Genomic DNA, 18,691 nt, shown 5'->3' with positions numbered 1-18,691 from the left:
ATTACGGGACAGCTCATAATGTTCATGTCTATCTATTATGCGCCTTTGCATTTAGCATTGGGTAGACCCCATACAATAACTGTCATAGCTATACCCTATCTTTTATTTCAGTTCTTCGGCAATAGTCAAAAAAACTTTTTGAATTATGGATACAAGAATCCAAATTCAATACGTAATTTTAGTATTCAAAGAAGATTCTTTCAGAATCTTCTTTTTCAATTTTTAAATCCCCTTTTCTTACCGAGTTCCATATTCATGAGATTCATCAATATTTATTTGTTTCGATGTAACAATAAAATTACTAGAAAGATTAATATATCTAGAATATACAATAATATATACGAAGCTATTCGCCCCCCCCCCCCCCCCACATATTTGATAGCTTCTCCTAGAAAAAAACTTGTAATACCTATTCCATTCGTAATTCCATCAATTCTTTTTTTATCAAAAAAAGAATTTAATTTCACTAATCTTCTGATACTAGCAATTAAAGATTTTTCATAAAAAAGATCTATATAACCATGATTATACGACCAATTATATATGATATTTTGAAAATGATCGGCAACATTTTTTTTAAGAAAACTTTTTTCAAATAAATTTAATAAATTCAAATTTTTTAAATAGGAATAAACCGATTTGTAAAAAAAAGACGCTAGAAATATTCCCCAAAAAGTGAAACTCAAAGAAAAAGTTGCGTTTGTGAAAAATTCATAATAATTCATAAAATTTTCTGAATCTTTATGTAAAAGATCTATAAACGGAATTAACAATTTTGATAAAATATCCAAATGTATTCCGTCTTGACTGAAAGAAATTCCTACAGCACCAACGAATAAAGTAAAGAGCGCTAAAATAAGCATAGAAAATCGCATAGTATTGTTAGATTCATTAGGATATAAACAAGCAGTTTTTTTAGTGCCAAAATGCATAATACCAAAAACAAGATGTTTTATATTTTTAATATTTTGATTAACGCGATGTAGATATCTCTTCCGGATAAAAAAAGAAGTTATTTCATTCTTTTTTATTTTTAGTAAAACTAAGAAAAAATTTTCGTTTTTTCTTTTAAGTTTTACTTGTTTCTTCCCCCATAAAGATATTGAATAGAATGAACTATTTTTTTTTCCATTAAAATTCAAAAAATGAACGTTTAAATATCCCTCAAAAACAAGTAAATAAATTCGAAACATATAAAATGCAGTTAATCCTGCTGCAGAACAAGCTATTATTGCAAAAATTGGTGAATACAACCAACTATCATTAAGAATCTCATCCTTAGACCAAAAACAGGCAAAGGGTGGAATACCGCAAAGAGAGAGTGTACCCACTAAAAAAAAAGTTTTTGTAATTGGTACATGTTTTGTTAAACCGCCCATAAAAACCATATTTTGACTTTTAGCTGGAGAATATCCGACAAGAGCTTCCATTGAATGAATAATGGATCCAGATCCTAAAAACAACAATGCTTTTGAATAAGCATGAGTAATCAAATGAAATAAAGCACCTCGATAAGATCCCATACCCAAAGCTAACATCATATAACCCAATTGAGACATTGTAGAATAGGCCAAATTTTTCTTAATATCTTTTTGAGCAATAGCTAAAGTAGCTCCTAATATTACTGTTATTATACCTATAAAAGCTATTGCGTTCATTATTTTGGGTAGCACTATGAAAAGAGGAAAAAGACGAGCCACAAGAAAAATTCCAGCGGCTACCATAGTAGCAGCATGTATAAGGGCAGAAATTGGAGTAGGTCCCTCCATAGCATCGGGTAGCCATACATGAAGAGGAAATTGGGCAGATTTTGCAACTGAGCCACAAAATAGCAAGAGGGCAAACAGAGTAAAAAAAAAATATTCATTTCATTTTTAGAAATCAAATTATTTATAATTTGAAACAAATGCCGAAATTCCAAACTACCCGTTATCCAATAAAGACCTAAAATTCCCAATAATAAACCAAAATCCCCTACACGATTCGTTACAAATGCTTTTTGACAAGCATTTGCCGCAATAGGGTGGGTGAACCAAAAGCCTATTAATAAATAAGAACACATTCCAATTAATTCCCAAAAAAAATAAATTTGTATCAAATTCGAACTAGTAACTAATCCCAACATTGAAATATTAAAAAGAGTAAGATAAGCAAAAAATCTCAAATATCCTTGATCATGAGACATATAATTATCACTATAAATAAGAACGAGAATGCCAACCGTAGTAATTAATATTGACATAATAGAAGTAAGTGAATCGATCAAGTACCCAAACTCTAAAGAAATATCATTATTTATGGTCCAAGACCATACATATTGAAAAAACAAACTATTCTTGATTTGATGAATAGACAAATCAAGCGAAAAAATCATAACTATAGTTAACAATAAGATACTAGGAAAAGCCCAAATACGGCGAATATTTTTCGTTGCAGTGGGAAAAAGTAGAAGTCCCACTCCTATTAACATCGGAACTGGGAATGGAATAAAAGGTATGATCCATGAATATTGATGTGTATATTCCATACAATAAAGAAAAAAAATTAGGATTCTAATGAATTTGGTTTCTTAGGTTTTTCTTTTATCTTTTTTGTAAAGTAAAGGAATGGTTTCGGTTAATAACAAAGAAAGATAGAATTTAATAAAATAGAATAATCGATTATTCATTATTCTGACTCTTTGGACAATATTTTTTGAACATTGGTTTAGTTCATTAAATTTAACTTAACTAATTAAGTTTTTATTACAATAAGAAATAGCGATTTGGGGAAAACTTTCTAAAAAGTATTATATTCTTATTATAAATATAATAAAAACAAAAATGGAAATTCAAATATATAAAATATATGTCTAATTAGAGATAAACTTAATTTTCATTTACCGCAAAATGTCTTTCACATAAAATTCTATAACAATAAAAAACTATACTAATTCTATGGCAGTTCCAAAAAAGCGCACGTCTATATCAAAAAAACTTATTCGGAACACTTTATGGAAAAAGAAGGGATATTTTACAGCATTAAAAGCTTTTTCATTAGGGCAATCTATTTTTACGGGGAATTCAAAAAGCTTTTTCTGTAACAAATATAAACGTTAGAATAATTTCAATTAACTGGATTCAACGACTCTTTTTTAAATACAAAAATATGAATATAAAATTGATATAGAATATAAGATTCAGTTATGAATTTAGGATATTTACATTCTATATTATGATATTTACATTCTATATTTAATAGATTCTAATAGAATTCTTTAAAATTATTTTATTGAATGTTTAGTAAACAAATATTGTGTTTTAATTGATTCTTTGAATCTCGACAATTGACTAAAATTGGGTTATTATGGTTTCGAGTCAGCCGCTATGGTGAAATTGGTAGACACGCTGCTCTTAGGAAGCAGTGCTAGAGCATCTCGGTTCGAGTCCGAGTAGCGGCATCTTATCTTCTAAAAAAAAGTTCCTATAAAGAATTATTATTTCTATTCCAAGTATTTCTATTTTTTCATTCTATATGGTATTTTCCACTTTAGAGCATATATTAACTCATATATCCTTTTCGGTCGTATCTATTTTAATTTCAATTCATTTGATAACCTTATTATTAGGCAATGAAATCATAGGATTATACAATTTGTTCAAAAAAGGCATGATAATAACCTTTTTTTGTATCACAGGATTGTTAGTTACTCGTTGGATTTTTTCAGGCCATTTACCATTTAGTAATTTATATGAATCATTAATATTTCTTTCATGGACTTTTTCTATCTTTTATATGGTTCTTTGCTTCAAAAAACAAAAAAATGACTATTTCAATACAATAATAACACCAAGTATTCTTTTTACCCAAGGCTTTGCTACTTCGGGTCTTTTAACCGAAATGCATGAATCCTTAAAATTAGTGCCTGCTTTACAGTCCCATTGGTTAATGATGCACGTAAGTATGATGATATTGGGTTATACAACTCTTTTATGTGGATCATTAATATCAGTGGCTATTTTAGTCATTACATTTCAAGAACTCATACAAATTCTTGGTAAAAGCAAGACTTTGTTTTTTTTTAATGAATCCTTTTCTTTTGCTGAAATCAAATATATGAATATGAATGATAAAAAGAATATTTTACAACAAACTCCTTTTCCGTTTTATTCGTCTTATAGAAATTATTATAGATATCAATTTATTCAACAATTGGATCGTTGGGGTTACCGTACTATTAGTCTAGGTTTTATCTTTTTAACAATAGGTAATATATCTGGAGCAGTATGGGCTAATGAGGCATGGGGATCATATTGGAATTGGGATCCAAAGGAAACTTGGGCTTTTATTACTTGGACTATTTTCGCAATTTATTTACATACTAGAAAAAATAAAAAATTGGAATATAGAAATTCTTCAATAGTGGCCTCCATAGGCTTTCTTATAATTTGGATATGTTATTTAGGGATAAATCTTTTAGGAATAGGACTACATAGTTATGGTTCATTTACACCTAATTAATTTAAAAAAATTCACAAATATTGGGAACATTCTATAGAATAAGAAAAAAAACTCCCAATAACATTTTATCCCACTTTAGGGTTTGTTCACTTGAATAGATGGGTTTGAGGGAGAGGAAGTAGATGAGTTTAAGTGTATATGAGAGTGAATTGTGTGTTGTTGTTTTTTTTTAAAAAATGATTTAGAGGTGATTGTGAGTGGATTTAGAAATAAAGTTTATAAGAATTTGTGAGTGATTTGATTGATATAATATATTAAATAATATATTTTAATGAATATAAAATATAGATTACCACATTGCCTTTAATTTAATAAGTAATATAAATTAGTATTTTCATAAGTTACAATTATTTTATTTTTTTTAACTACTAAAATTAAAAGAAATAAACTATAAACGCCATGTTTTGCAATGGCGTCCTTCATTACCTCTTGCGAAAAAACAACCACATTCAACCCAAGCCAATAAGTGGACATGATATAGTGAATGAAGAACGAATCAATTGTGTAGGGATCACATCTACACACAAAGGATCAAATCCCTTTCTTTTCAACTTCACCTAAATTCGTTCCAAATAAACATGGGATCCAATCTATCTTCTAGAAGTAGCATGTTAGGAATAAAGCATGACCTAGGACAAAATAGACTTTCCTCCACTAATCCTTTCAACGGGATATTGCAAAAATAAGAAATCTCGCAAATCGCTACTTTCACTTGTCCTTAATTCAATCCAAACGAACATAAAAATCACTTATCAATCTATCTTCTCTTTTCCTTTCAAACAGAAAATGAACCTAAAGAAACATAGCAGTAGTGTTGATGAGAAGTTATACTTGTAAACAAAAAACAACATCACTTAGGAATAATAGGGTAATATATCTTCAACAAAAAATAGAACTTTTTCTTCTAAATAAGAATTAACCTAATTTTTAAAACCAAAATATATTAAAATTATCGTCTTATCGTTGGATGGACTCAATTTTGATTATTAAACTATATGAGACTAAATATATTATAGCAATCATATTATAAAGAGTGCAAGCTCTCTATTTTTTTTTTTCTTTTAGTGTGATTCTTGAAAAAAAAAAGTTGTGCATTAATTTTAATAATGATGTCGTAACCTATCACCTATTATTTGATAAGGAAGCACAAATAAATTGTCATTCTTAAGAGGATTTGGCTTTGTAAAGAAGGTGGAGTTTTACGCGGTAGTGTTGACGTGGTTGTGGGTCCTGCCTTAGCTGGCTGTTGTATGCAAGAAAATTGAGACTCATATAACCATAAATTTCGCTATGAATGTCATCTACAATCTCATTTGTCTTTTCTGCCCATACTATTTCTTCCTTCAAAACTACATATTAATACTCTTCATCACTTTCTTCTAATAACATCCACAACAATTCTTTTATTTAAAAATATTTCCAACATACTCTCTTCTTATTTTTACGTCATTTTCAATAATATTTTAACTTTATTTATAAATTCTCGAACCTTTAATTAAGAGTATTAATTACATCTACTTGATTTTAGGTATCTTCGTATACGCGTTTGTCAGCGAAAGAAATGACAAATGTGGAAGTTCGGAAGAAAAGCGTTTTCTGAAATAATCACACGGGTATTTTGTATGTTAGACAAATCAATTATTAACTGAGACACTGTTTTGCTTTTGCACATTGAGATGAACCATGAAGATCTTGCGATTCTCTTCAGACTCTCACTTTTTTTGGCAATAACATTTCTTCTCCACAATACGTTTCTCGCACCTAATTTAGTATCCTTGGTGCCTATTTTGCACATGCTGAGTTCAAGTGTTGTCCTCACAGGGAGAAGATGGATTCCATTCGGTGCGTCATCTTTTTTAATGTGATTTGGTTGTGTTGGTCATGGATTCAATGATTAGCTTGTTGAAGCAGAGGCATCTGCATCTTTATCCCGTAATTATTTATAGTTTGAGATTGTTTTGTATCAGCTTTTGTGGGGAATGATTAATATCCAAATATCGAAAGAAGTTAACTTGCTTTAGAAGTTAGATTCTTCATATATCCATTCGGAAATGATGGGTGTATGGAAAAACAGAGACTACTGTTCAGACCTTTCGTGAAAGTCAGTGAAACCAATGAATGTGTCCCATGCCCATTCACCATGCAGACTTGCAGAATTGTTCCTTACACACTATATTCCACCATTTATTACCATCACTCACAATATACAATATATATATATATACACGAGAGTAGAAATTAATAAGTGGTCCATTAGTTTAAGAAAACTTGTTAGGATAAAGTCTAATACCATGTTATAAGTGAACTTTAAATTTAATTTAACTCTACAAAACTGGCTTGTAAACTGATAATTACATCACTTATATACTGTGAATCAGCCTTGTGTTAGTAGATATGAAACTTCTGACATAAAATTTTTCGAAATGTTTTATTTTATCGATCGAAGAATAATATATTTAACAGTACGAACTACAAAATGTTTCTTATTTTTTAGGATGATTACTGGAACTGGGGCACAGAAGAACCCTCGGAAGCTGAAAATGTAACGTGAGTGAGAGAGAAAAAGAGTGGTGCAACTGCACATGTTCCCCCACACAAGTGATGAGAAGAGAAGAGAAGAGAACGCAAGAGTGGGTTTTGGTGAGGCCACCTCACACGTGTTGTTGTCATTTAAGAAAAGTGGGGTCGTGGTTTGTCATAAAAGCTGTAGTGTGTTGTGTCACATTTTAATATTTGTCTAAGGCATTGATGGGCACAGTTTCATGTTGAAACCAACTTTTTTTCTCCTCCCATTCATTCTTGCCTGGCACTGGTCGGCAGAGTGCTGGAAACAGAGTTTGAAATTAGTAGTTCTTACCGAACATTCAATAAATTTTACATCATTTAAAAATTGTGATGAAACATATTTTTCTATTTATTTCATTTTTCTATGTCTTTTAAAGATAAAATCACTACGAAACTTTATTTTCCGAAACCGATAATATTTTAGAATCATGATTATTGATTCCGATCATGTCGTCAAACTTCTAATAGGAACACTGTCATAATAAAAGAAATTTTGGAACATAACACATTGGACATATTATAGTATACATGAGTTCACAATATGTCTTCCAAAGCTGGGATTACTTCACACAACTAATTTACTACTTGTAGAAAACTGCGGTGAGAATGAAAACTAAGACAATGTTCACTGGTCTTTTTTCAATTAAAGAAATAAAGTTAAAAATATTGAAACATTTTCTTATTTTCATGCACTATTTTTCTCCTCACTTTTACCATAATTCACTAAACTTGTTAATGGATTTGTTTGACTTTATAGATGTCAACAATAATGTTCTACACAAGGCTAACACAATAGGTTGTGTGATAAAATCGTGTTTGAAGCGGATATGTCATGTGATGTTGTTAACCTGGAGGAAACATGTGATAAATTCTTGTTTAAAGATAAGATCACAGTACACTCCATTTATTATTCATTCAATTAATTACTATCCATCCTCTCCCCTTATGATAATATAAAATATGTACCACTTCAAATTCTGGGTTTTTTTTTTTCGTGAAAAACTTATGTTATACATTATTATATCATTTGACATCTAAGTTAGGTTATACCTCAAAACACATCTATGATTTGATTTTTTATCATATAAAAAATATTATTAAAAAACATATAAATAAAAAAGATGCTTAACAAATTAACTTAGAGAGTAAGCCTCCAAATTATTAAGAATTTAATTTCTCAAATTGTCACGAGACAACCTTTGATTACATGCTATTAAACATAATTAGAAATTAACATATTCCTAAGTTGGTTTCTGTTTTATAGGGTCCCTTTATCAGTATTTGTAGTTGCCTATCCAGAACATTAAAGTGTGTACATTAGCAAATATAGAGTGACTGAAAGCACCCTCACTCCAAAACATTTTTTTTTTGTTTTAACTCAAATGATTTCATGGTTTCTAGATATCGAATTAATTAGTATGTGCCAGAGGGAATTTTCATTTAATTTAACTAGGTGGTACTTTAAACTAAATATTTATTTTTCTCGTTAAATACGGACATTTGAAGGGGGGAAATTAAAAAAAAAAGTACAAAAATGCGTCACAATAAGAAAACAAAAGTATAATATTATTTCTTAAGAAAGAACAAAGCAATGACTTGGCAAGCTGAACATCATCAATATTCTATGGAATCTCTTGTAGATGCCATTCATGTTGTAGCGATATCGTAATCGTGATATAAAAGTTATAACTAAAAAAGAACTCATAAATTTATTGCATATAAAATTTAGGACTTGCAAAATCTTAAAAAAATATTCATAGAACGAAGTTGAATTTACTCTATCGTATATTATGGACAAACAAAAATAATATTTATTGCATAACTGGTTATGATGCGATTATTTTTAGAAGTTAAATTATATTATTAGAGATTATTTTTTATTTGAATTAACATAAAATCCAGTAGTCCCATATTGTTTAAAATCATTCATTTCTCAAGTCCTTCATCGGGAGTCATTCTTTTTTACCTTGTTAGAAGTCCTATATCAATTATAGACAAGACAATTTCATAGTATATAAGTGAAATGCAATTATTATCATCTTACAAACTGCTTTTGTGATATTAAATTAGACTTAAAACTCACTTTTAACATAATATCACAACCATTATTTAAAAAATGAAGACACAAGACATTTTTTTTAATACCATGAAATGCATTATTCTAATTAAATTAGTGCAACTATAAGTTAATGTCTAAATAACTGATGTTAAATTGGTGTCCATAATTTTATAAGCATTCTATATACTATAAATACTTGGTATATCAATTCTATTCTATTATAAATACTTGGTATATATTTTTTTTACTATTGGTTTTCCCTAAGTAAAATAAAGTATGCTTTGAATATAAAGACATGTAAATGTGCTTTGAATAAAATATGTTAATATATATAATTTTGATGCTTGAATTATTAATTGAACATTTTTCTTGAAAGATTTGTTTATGATTTAGAATGAAGCAATATTGTTTATGATTTCTTGAAATATTTTCTTTGTTGGCTTTTTGGTGATTTCAGATTTCTCATTTAAATAATTCTTTGTCACACCTTGTCTTCCAACTACATTTCTAAGCCACAATTTCACCTTGTGTAAAATCTAAGAACTCTACTAAAAACTTAATACATAAAAGAAATTATATAAATTTATATATGAAATGGGTACCACTTTTAACGCATTTTAATAATTTTAAATATTATAGCAAATAATGCAATTTTATTATATACTTTTGGACTTGTGACTTTTTCTCTATTTAAAGAAAAGTTAAAGTAAATTTATATATATATATATATATATATATATATATATATATATATATATATATATATATATATATATATATATATATATATATATAAAACTTTCGTATTGAAAGATTTCTTTAAAATCACATTTAAAACTCTTGGTTGAACTCAAATGATAATGTATAATATAACATAACCATCTCACCCTTCTAACAATATTTTTTTTTTAAAAAAAAAAACTTATGTATTGCATGTTTAAAAGAAGGTTGAAATGAATTTTTACATGTATATAATAGTGGAAAATATTAATATTTCAAAATACATGATACTAATAAACTCATACAAAGTAAATATTACTAAATATATTTATAAAATAAAATTTGTACCCACTTATATATTATAAATTCGTATTTTATTTTTAATTGATTTGAGATATCTAACATCCTCTTAAGACAATGCATATATATATATATATATATATATATATCACATGTAAAATTAAAAATTAATGATCAATCTAATAATGATCCAATAATAGTGATATCATAAACTTAATAAATTTTACTAAAATGAATTTCATATCATTTTGATATCATAGATTTAACATGGTATTTGTTTTCTAAGCAAAAGTCATGTTCATGTAATCTAATCTTAATATCATATTAAAAAATAAATTTTAAAATAAATTAAATCTTATCCAATCGATTTGTAAAATAAAATTTATACTTATTTGTATTATAAATCTACTTTATTTCAAATTTACATAGAATTTTCAACCAAAAAAAATATAATTTAGCTTACATGAAATGATAACTTCTGCTACAAACTGAAATGAAAAAATAAATTAAATCACAAAAAAAAGGCATTAATATATGCTAAAAGTTATCATTTTTGTTTTCAACAATATCTAGAAACTTCTCCCTTGTGTCTAAAAAATATGACATGAATACCTATGAAAGCTAAATTGTACAATAGGGATGGGTCTCTGTGATGTTAATTATTTAAAGCATCAGTAAGCAGTGCCACAAATTGGAAAATAAACAGTTTGATGTTCAGTATGAGATATATGTTCACATATACATGAGTGGTTCCTACTTCTTCTAATATGAACATCAGTAGTTGAACAATCAAATTCTATATTTCAAATATTCAAAACACCTATAAAATATATAATAGTATCTTTTGCATCAAATCCATGCATAGTTGAATTCAAATCCAGACACTAAAAGGTTGCTAATTATTACTAGACTCAGATTAAACCACTTTGTAACACATTAAATTGCAGCACATTATATGATATGGGTTTTTGAGGCACAAACTTGAACAAAACAAATTTTTGAGTATGATTAACACTAAATAATGTTTTTTACTTTAAAATGAAAATTAACACTAAAATCAAATAGAATAACAGTCATCTTGTTCTTTTAATTCATAAGGGGTAGATCTTGAGTATGATTTAGTTTATAGTAATTCATACATATTTTAGTTCATTAAATTGGAACTTTTACAATTGAAATACACACATTTCAGACTAGATTTTTTTAGGGTTTCAAAGCCGTTATCAACCAGACAGATTTGTGATATATGACTTTTCAGTTAAATACAAAATATTGTATGATAAATTTTTCATGATTAAATATCATCACCTTCAGAATAATTTAAAAAACTTCCATTGCAGGAGCGTGATACGCTGACGAACCCAAATCTTGAGTCGGCTAAACGCATGGAGCCGAGCCGAGCCGCATGCACAACTAATTAGCTATTAATCAATTAATTGTTGTGGTTAGGATCTAAGCCGAAGAAATATCACTGTCACTAAACGGTCGAAAGAAACCGGAAGTGCAACGGGTTATAACCGGTGATGAAAAGTTGCATTTGGATTGAATTTGGGTTCATTTTCATTTGAAAGCTAACCACAGTAGCAATCCACCTAACCCCAGTCAGATTCTATCCCCGGTTGGGTTTATATAAAGCGAGTGCAATTCGGAAACTCTACCGGGTTGTGAAAATACTTCACCATTCTAGTCTCACACACACTTCATCACTCTATTTTGTTTCTTTGTTTTTGTTCGTCCTTGATGAACGAACCTTTCTTTCTCTCACTTTCTATGTAACTCAACCATGCTAAATGAAACAGCGCAGAAAAATTTTATAGCATGTTTGTGTGTGTTTTTGTTTCGTTTTGAGAAAAAATTGGTTTTTGTGTGTGGTTTTGCTTTTCCTGTATGAAACATTTGATGGGTAAAGAGGTTGAAGAGGTGGTGAGAAAGCAAGGAAAAAGGGGTGTTGGTGGAGATAAGTGGTACTTGTATAGCTGCTTACAAGATTGTAAATACTGGTGCTGTTTAATACATGATAGTGCTTTTTCCATGGTTCCTTTTGAGTGAAAATTAAACCTTGTCTTCTCAGCTTTGTTTTGAGATCTTAAAGACATTGACCACCATCAATAAAGTGGATCAAAAACACTTTCTTCTTTTAATAAGATCCCATCTTTCCTTCCCATACTCATGAAGAGACTTAGCAGCTCAGATTCTCCTTCCACTCCCCTCATCACAATTTGTCCCTCAACAACAGGTGATAATAATTAGTTCCTAGTTCCCAGATCCAAGATCCTTGTTTAAATGATGTCGGTTTTTGTATAGATATACTAATGATTATTATATTTATGTGTGATTTGTAATGATTTAGAAGAACACGGTACGAGAAACTGCCAGCAGCACGTGTATGGTAGGGAGTTCCAATCGATGATGCTCGAGGGGCTTGACGAGGAAGGGTGTGTTGATGAAGTGGGACATCAATCTGAGAAAAAACGGCGTCTGAGTATAGATCAAGTGAAGGCTTTGGAGAAGAACTTCGAGGTTGAAAACAAGCTTGAACCTGAGAGGAAGGTCAAACTTGCCCAGGAACTTGGGTTGCAACCTAGACAAGTAGCTGTCTGGTTCCAAAACCGTCGAGCAAGGTGGAAAACCAAACAATTGGAGAGAGATTACGGTGTTCTCAAAGCCAATTTTGATGCCCTCAAGCTTAACTATGACACCCTCAATCACGATAACGAAGCTTTACGGAAGCAGGTACAATAATAATAATACTTTATTTTGGATTTAACTAAAACAACTCTGGCTAATGGTAATTACTTTTCAACGATAAAACAAAAGTGCATGTTAAATTTTACTTTTTTACCATCTTTCGTCCCAGAGAATCAAAGCAGTGGGATTTAAAATAGTTTCACTCATTAACAAGGTTGACCCATTTAGTAAGATTTACTCACAAAGGTTCTGGTGGAATTTTCATTATCTGTTAATTTTGTTATAAATCCTCACTGGTAACATTCGTTGACAAACACGGTGGTTTCTTTTAAGCATATACTTTTCCATCAATAGATCAGAAACGAAAGTCAATTTCTTTCCTTGAGTAAAAATTAATCTAAGTGAGTCTAGAGAAATTATCTTTAAATCTGGTTTTAAATTCAGTGGTAAATTAAATTTTAGCTGATGTGAAAGTTGTGTTATTTTTTTTTTTCTTGAATAAAAACTAATCGAATATTATTGTTTGAGTGTTTGCAGATAAAGGAGCTGAAATCGAGGCTGGAAGAAGAGAACACTGGAAGCGGCGGGGTTTCCGTGAAGGAGGAGATAATGATGCCTGATTCGGAGGACAAAACAACGATGGAACAAAGTAAGAGCGAGCCGAGTTCGGAATCCGAGGATCAGTTGAAGTACGAGTGTTTCAACGCCAACAACAACAACAACGGTTGTTTCGTAGGCGCTTCGCTGTTCCCGGTGGACTTCAAAGACGGTTCTTCCGACAGCGATTCGAGCGCGATCTTGAACGAAGAGAACCACTGCAGCCCCATAACCGAACATCTGTTGCTGTCACCGGAATCTTCGTCGATGAACTGTTTGCAGTTTCAGAAAGCGTATCAGGCGCAGTACGTGGTGAAGATGGAGGAGCACAACTTCTTCAGCGCCGACGAGGCCTGCAATTTCTTTTCTGATGAACAAGCTCCAACGTTGCAGTGGTGGAACTGAGGAAGAGAATGAAAAATTTTGTTTGATATTGTACATCTGGGTGAAGTAGTAGAAGGGTTGGGTGGTTGAACGGAGTTGTTGAGAAAGAGAACGGAGAATGGGTGCTGCTGCATGGTGTGGAGGTAACATGAATAATTCGATCCCCAAACTAAACCATGCTGTAAAAAACTTTCAGTTCAAGTATACAATAACGGTGCAGAACCTTTTACACCAAAGACGAAACCGAAACAAAAAACTACTCAAGTGTAGATTATGTTTATGAATTTTCAATTTTGTGTTCCAAAATACATTCCAAGTATTGTTAGCTAGGGCGTTTTTGCTAGAGTGAGGGAAATAGTTAAAAGCCGGAATGATGAAAGAAATTAAATAACTACAACTCTCGAAAAATAATCATATAAAAATTATGATATTATTATTCTATTTTAATACTATATCTTTATTATTTAAATAAAATACTTTATTACTAAGGGTTGTGGAAAATTTATTTAAGAAAAATAGAACAAGATAAAGAGAGTTTTTTTTCTCTCATTCTCATTTCTGTCCACCCCAAACAAATAAAATCTTATTCATATTCTATTTTCAGTTCTTTTTCCCCCTAAACATAACCGTGTTCGTTAGATTTGTTTATTACATCAATCCGTTTTGTTAAAATAACTCAGAAAAATCTTAAACAAAAGTTACTTGACAATTTGGTAGACGGTAGAAGGGCTTTTATTACAAGAAAATTATGTATTTTTAACATACATAATTTGTTAAAAATATTTGTTATCAATTACTTACAACCACAAATTTATAGGTAAACATCAGTCACTAATTACAATAATTAGAAACGAATTATGGTTATCGATAATAATTGAGATTGAATCTTCTTCATTTTCTTATTTGTCAAACCTCAACCATTGTCGCCACAATGTTCACCACAACCTTCTCCGGCTTATTTTCATTATACCCCTTCTCTTCGGCTGACTCTGGTGGTCGTCGATGTACTTTTGCCACCACCACGACCACCAACTTCAATCTCTCCTCCTCCACCTCATTTTCTTCTTATTATTATTATCTTCTTCTTTTCTTCCATCTCTCTTGAATATGTAAAAAATCTCATCAAACTTAACAGAAAACTTGAAACTAAATTTATACTACTAGAAACTCTTGCAAATTTGTTAAAAAAATTTGTAAGAAATGATTTTTTTCTGCCATTTTTTCTAAAAATTTTAATTGGCAAATAGTTCCTTCATGGGTAATTATTTCCTACAAAATTATAAAATTTGCAAATATTTCTGACAAAACTTGTTGCGAAAAGTGTTTTATATAAAATATTTTGCAACAAAATTAGTAGCAATTTCTTGCAAAGTTTTTTTCACAACAAAATTTGTAGGTATTTCCTATGAAAAAAATTTCAAAACAAAATTGACAGAAAATATGAGTTTTTTTAATATTGTTAGTGACAAATTTACTGACGAAAAAATACGTCGATAATAGAAATAATAAGTTATCGGTGGAAATTACTGACATAATATACAATTGAATAAGATATCGATGAATAATTATATGATCTTGAATGTTTTATTTTTGCTTTTTTAGTATTTTAATTTTTTGATTTAGTATAAAAAATAATGATTCATATCATATTGTTCACATACTTTTATTATATAAATCATTATTTTTTATATTTAATTAAAATAAAAAAATTACAAAGAAAAACTAATAAATTTTTCAATATCATATCATAAATATTTGTCGATAATTAAAATTTTAAATTTTGTTGGTGAAATCTTTCAAAAATTTGGTTTATCAATAAATTAATAACAAAAATTTGTTATAGTTTTATAAACAGTAAATTCATATATCATATTGTGGAATCATCTAAGGACTATTCTATTGTTTAATGAGAAAGATTCTTCATATGTCTTCTTCATTAGTCCAAACAAGTTTCACATATTTTAGTTGTAATAGTATTCATATTATAAATTGGAACTTTTAAATTCAATAGAAGTTAACCTATAAGTTATATTTTTCTATTGAGAGTGTCTTGGAAGAGAAACTGAATAAAATTGTGACATGTGTAATTTATTGTATTTTTTATAAACATATATTAAAGTTGGTTAATACTTTAGTGAAATTAGGTATATGTGATTATTTTTTATTTTTCCCCAATGTTTACCATCTTTTATTTGTACGATAAAACTCCAGTTCATTTTGATTAAGTAATTCAAAACACGTTTAGTCTTTTAGTAATGAAAGATCCGAGTCAATGAGATAGATCAATAAACATGTTTTTGATTTTTGAAAATAAATTAAAAATACATAATGAGAAGATTGAGTTAAAAAAGAAGGAAGTGTGGGTTTGGGCAATTCTAATAATCATGCCTGAATAGGATAAAATGCTAATTTTTTTTTTTACTTTATTGTTACATAATTGTCTCTTTTTCTGCTTTAGTTCTTGTCTTGTTGCCCTAGTTGTTCTTTTTTGATTAAACACATAATTAATGAGGAAATATAGCGTGATGAAAAAGAAAGGGTATTTATTTATTTGAAGAGGGTTATTGTATTGTTGGGGCTTAAAGTACTTAGTAAAACCGTGTCTTTATTTGTACGAGGAGGAAGTATATTTGGTCCGTGACTCACCTGAACCTATTAACAAAGCAGCAACTCAAATGTCTGTTCTTTCTTACAACAACTACTGCGTTTCCACCCATAATTTTGTCTGCTTTACCCACTTTGGTAGAGAGAAGTAAATAAAGTAGAGGAGAGAGAGGTTATTTAAATAACATAAATTAATTTTAGAAATTGATTTTAAATGTATAAAATTTAGGGTTTAGAAGGAGTATAGAAATTCTGCAATTCTCTTTTTTTTTTTTTTCATTCAATCAACTATCTTATATAATTTTAAAAACTTATTTGTTTTACTCTACCAATTACTTAAACATTTTATTCAACTTTAAATACTTTTCCCTTTTTAAAGTATTATTAAAACATTATATTTTTTTAAACTAAATTATTTCATTCTTAAATTTTATGAAAATTATATAAAACATTATTTTCAACAAATATTCTTCAAGTTTATATTACAGTTTACTTATAATATTGTTTATTGATATTTTGAAAATATGTTTTATAGATAAAACATACATTCTTATAATAGTTTGAGAATAAAAAATGTATGTTAAACTTTTTTTAATTTTATTTTTTGTTTATTTTCTTTAAACCGAAACAAAAGAAATAGAAGGATAAAAAGTTGATAAGTGAAAAAAATAGAAAAGAATTTGATTAAAATGAAATACAAGAAAAATATAGAGAGAAAGTTGAAATTTATAACAATTTATTTCTGTAAATAGTAATTTGATGTAATTATATATTCAATTATCAATATATCTTTACTATGACTTGCTACTATGCTATATACTACATAATGGTTAACTGTTTTTTTTTCATTACTCGTTTATTTGGTCTAATTTAGTAATTTTATTAATTTTTCAACTTTAAAATACTGTTATATATCACTTTATCAGTTAATTAATGTCATTACTTTTTATAAATGATATTATTATACGTAAGTTAAAATAATTAATAGTTTTTAACGATGTTATTATTTGTTGGATGAAAAAATGTTGATGAGACTAAATTAAATAAAACACAAAAATTAACTCCTTACATAATATTTATTATCTTCTTACTTAACTCTTGAACATATTTGTTCGTTCTTTTGGAATGCCTCGTGATTTTCACCTTTCATTTTTCACTCTTCCCCAAATAATCTCATTTTGTTTCGTGTGAAAAAGAAGTGTCACTACCTCACAAAATCTAGGGAAAAATTAAAAAAATTGCAGTAATTAATAATTATTATTACTGAAAGGTTGGTTAAAAATGAAAAATGAAAAACATGCTCTGATTTGTTGATTTGTTCACGTACATCGATTATAAGATCCTTCACCAAATCCAACGGTAAAACGAAAAGACAAAAGATGATTAAAGAGAAGGTGCCTTAAAAGAAGTGCCAGATGATTGGATCCCGAATAATCGTGTCTCACGGGAGCCGCAGCTTTCTAGTGTTTCGTAACCTACATCTTATTACATTAGAGCTTTTTTTTTTATTTTATTTATTTACAACCTTATACTACATATTATTTCAACTATAGTAAACATTAACAATAAGTTTAATAATTAAGGAACCAAGAATCTCTATCCGTGATTTTCCTATTTTTAGTGTGTACTCATCTATTTGGAATAATGGTGATTTTGTCTAAAAAATTCAGTATCAGATCCAAAACCTATTTGAGCGGCGCATCAATTTAAATAAAATTTTATTTATTAAAGTCGTGATAACGACTCTAAAAACAAAAAATGAATAGCAGTTGAGTTAGAATGACAAATAAATTTTAGTTATTTTTGTAAATTTGGTTTCATATTAAAGACTATTTGTTTTTATTTTCTAATATATTGAAATTAAAAAAAAAAAGATATTTTTTGCATATTGATTTATATGTGTAAAATATTAAAAAACAGCTTAGAAACATCTAAATTCCGAAAATGTGGATGATATAAAAATTAGTCTATCAATGATTAAATGATTAAAGTAATAATTTTGATTTATGCCTATTAAAAGAAAAAATAATCGATTTATTTTTATAATAAGGATTATCGAGTGATTAGATTGGATCACAATTAGATTCATCAAAAGATAGAACTATTAAAGACCTTATAAATAAAGATTTCAAGGTAGTTGAAATCCTTTTATTAGTAATTCGTATAATTTTAGTTAAAATGATAACCGACTTAAATGTCAAAATATATTGTATCTTTCGTATATAAATTTCAAGACCAACATCCTCGAAAACTTGATCGAAAACACCGAATAAG

At 28.6% G+C, this 18,691-nt stretch overlaps 1 protein-coding gene across 2 annotated transcripts; it reads left to right on the top strand.

Annotated features, from left to right (window-relative positions):
• Positions 1-11,800: 11,800 nt before the first annotated feature.
• On the top strand, positions 11,801-14,119 carry LOC114180819 (homeobox-leucine zipper protein ATHB-6-like). Of its 2 annotated transcripts, none has more exons than XM_028067111.2 (3): positions 11,801-12,380; positions 12,495-12,877; positions 13,370-14,119. In XM_028067111.2, the coding sequence occupies exons 1-3, from the start codon at positions 12,314-12,316 to the stop codon at positions 13,832-13,834; spliced, it is 915 nt and encodes a 304-aa protein (XP_027922912.1). In that variant the 5' UTR covers positions 11,801-12,313; the 3' UTR covers positions 13,835-14,119. The 2 variants fall into 2 exon arrangements, with proteins under 2 accessions (XP_027922912.1, XP_027922918.1); XM_028067117.2 differs by having other exon boundaries at positions 11,807-12,380; positions 12,498-12,877.
• The last annotated feature ends 4,572 nt before the right edge of the window (positions 14,120-18,691 follow it).

Source organism: Vigna unguiculata, chromosome 1 (genome assembly GCF_037176805.1).
Source record: "Vigna unguiculata cultivar grain cowpea cultivar isolate G323 ecotype 2 chromosome 1, ASM3717680v1, whole genome shotgun sequence".
NCBI lineage: Eukaryota > Viridiplantae > Streptophyta > Magnoliopsida > Fabales > Fabaceae > Vigna > Vigna unguiculata.
The sequence above is the reverse complement of the archived record's forward strand: the minus strand, read 5'-3'. Positions and strand labels throughout refer to the sequence as shown.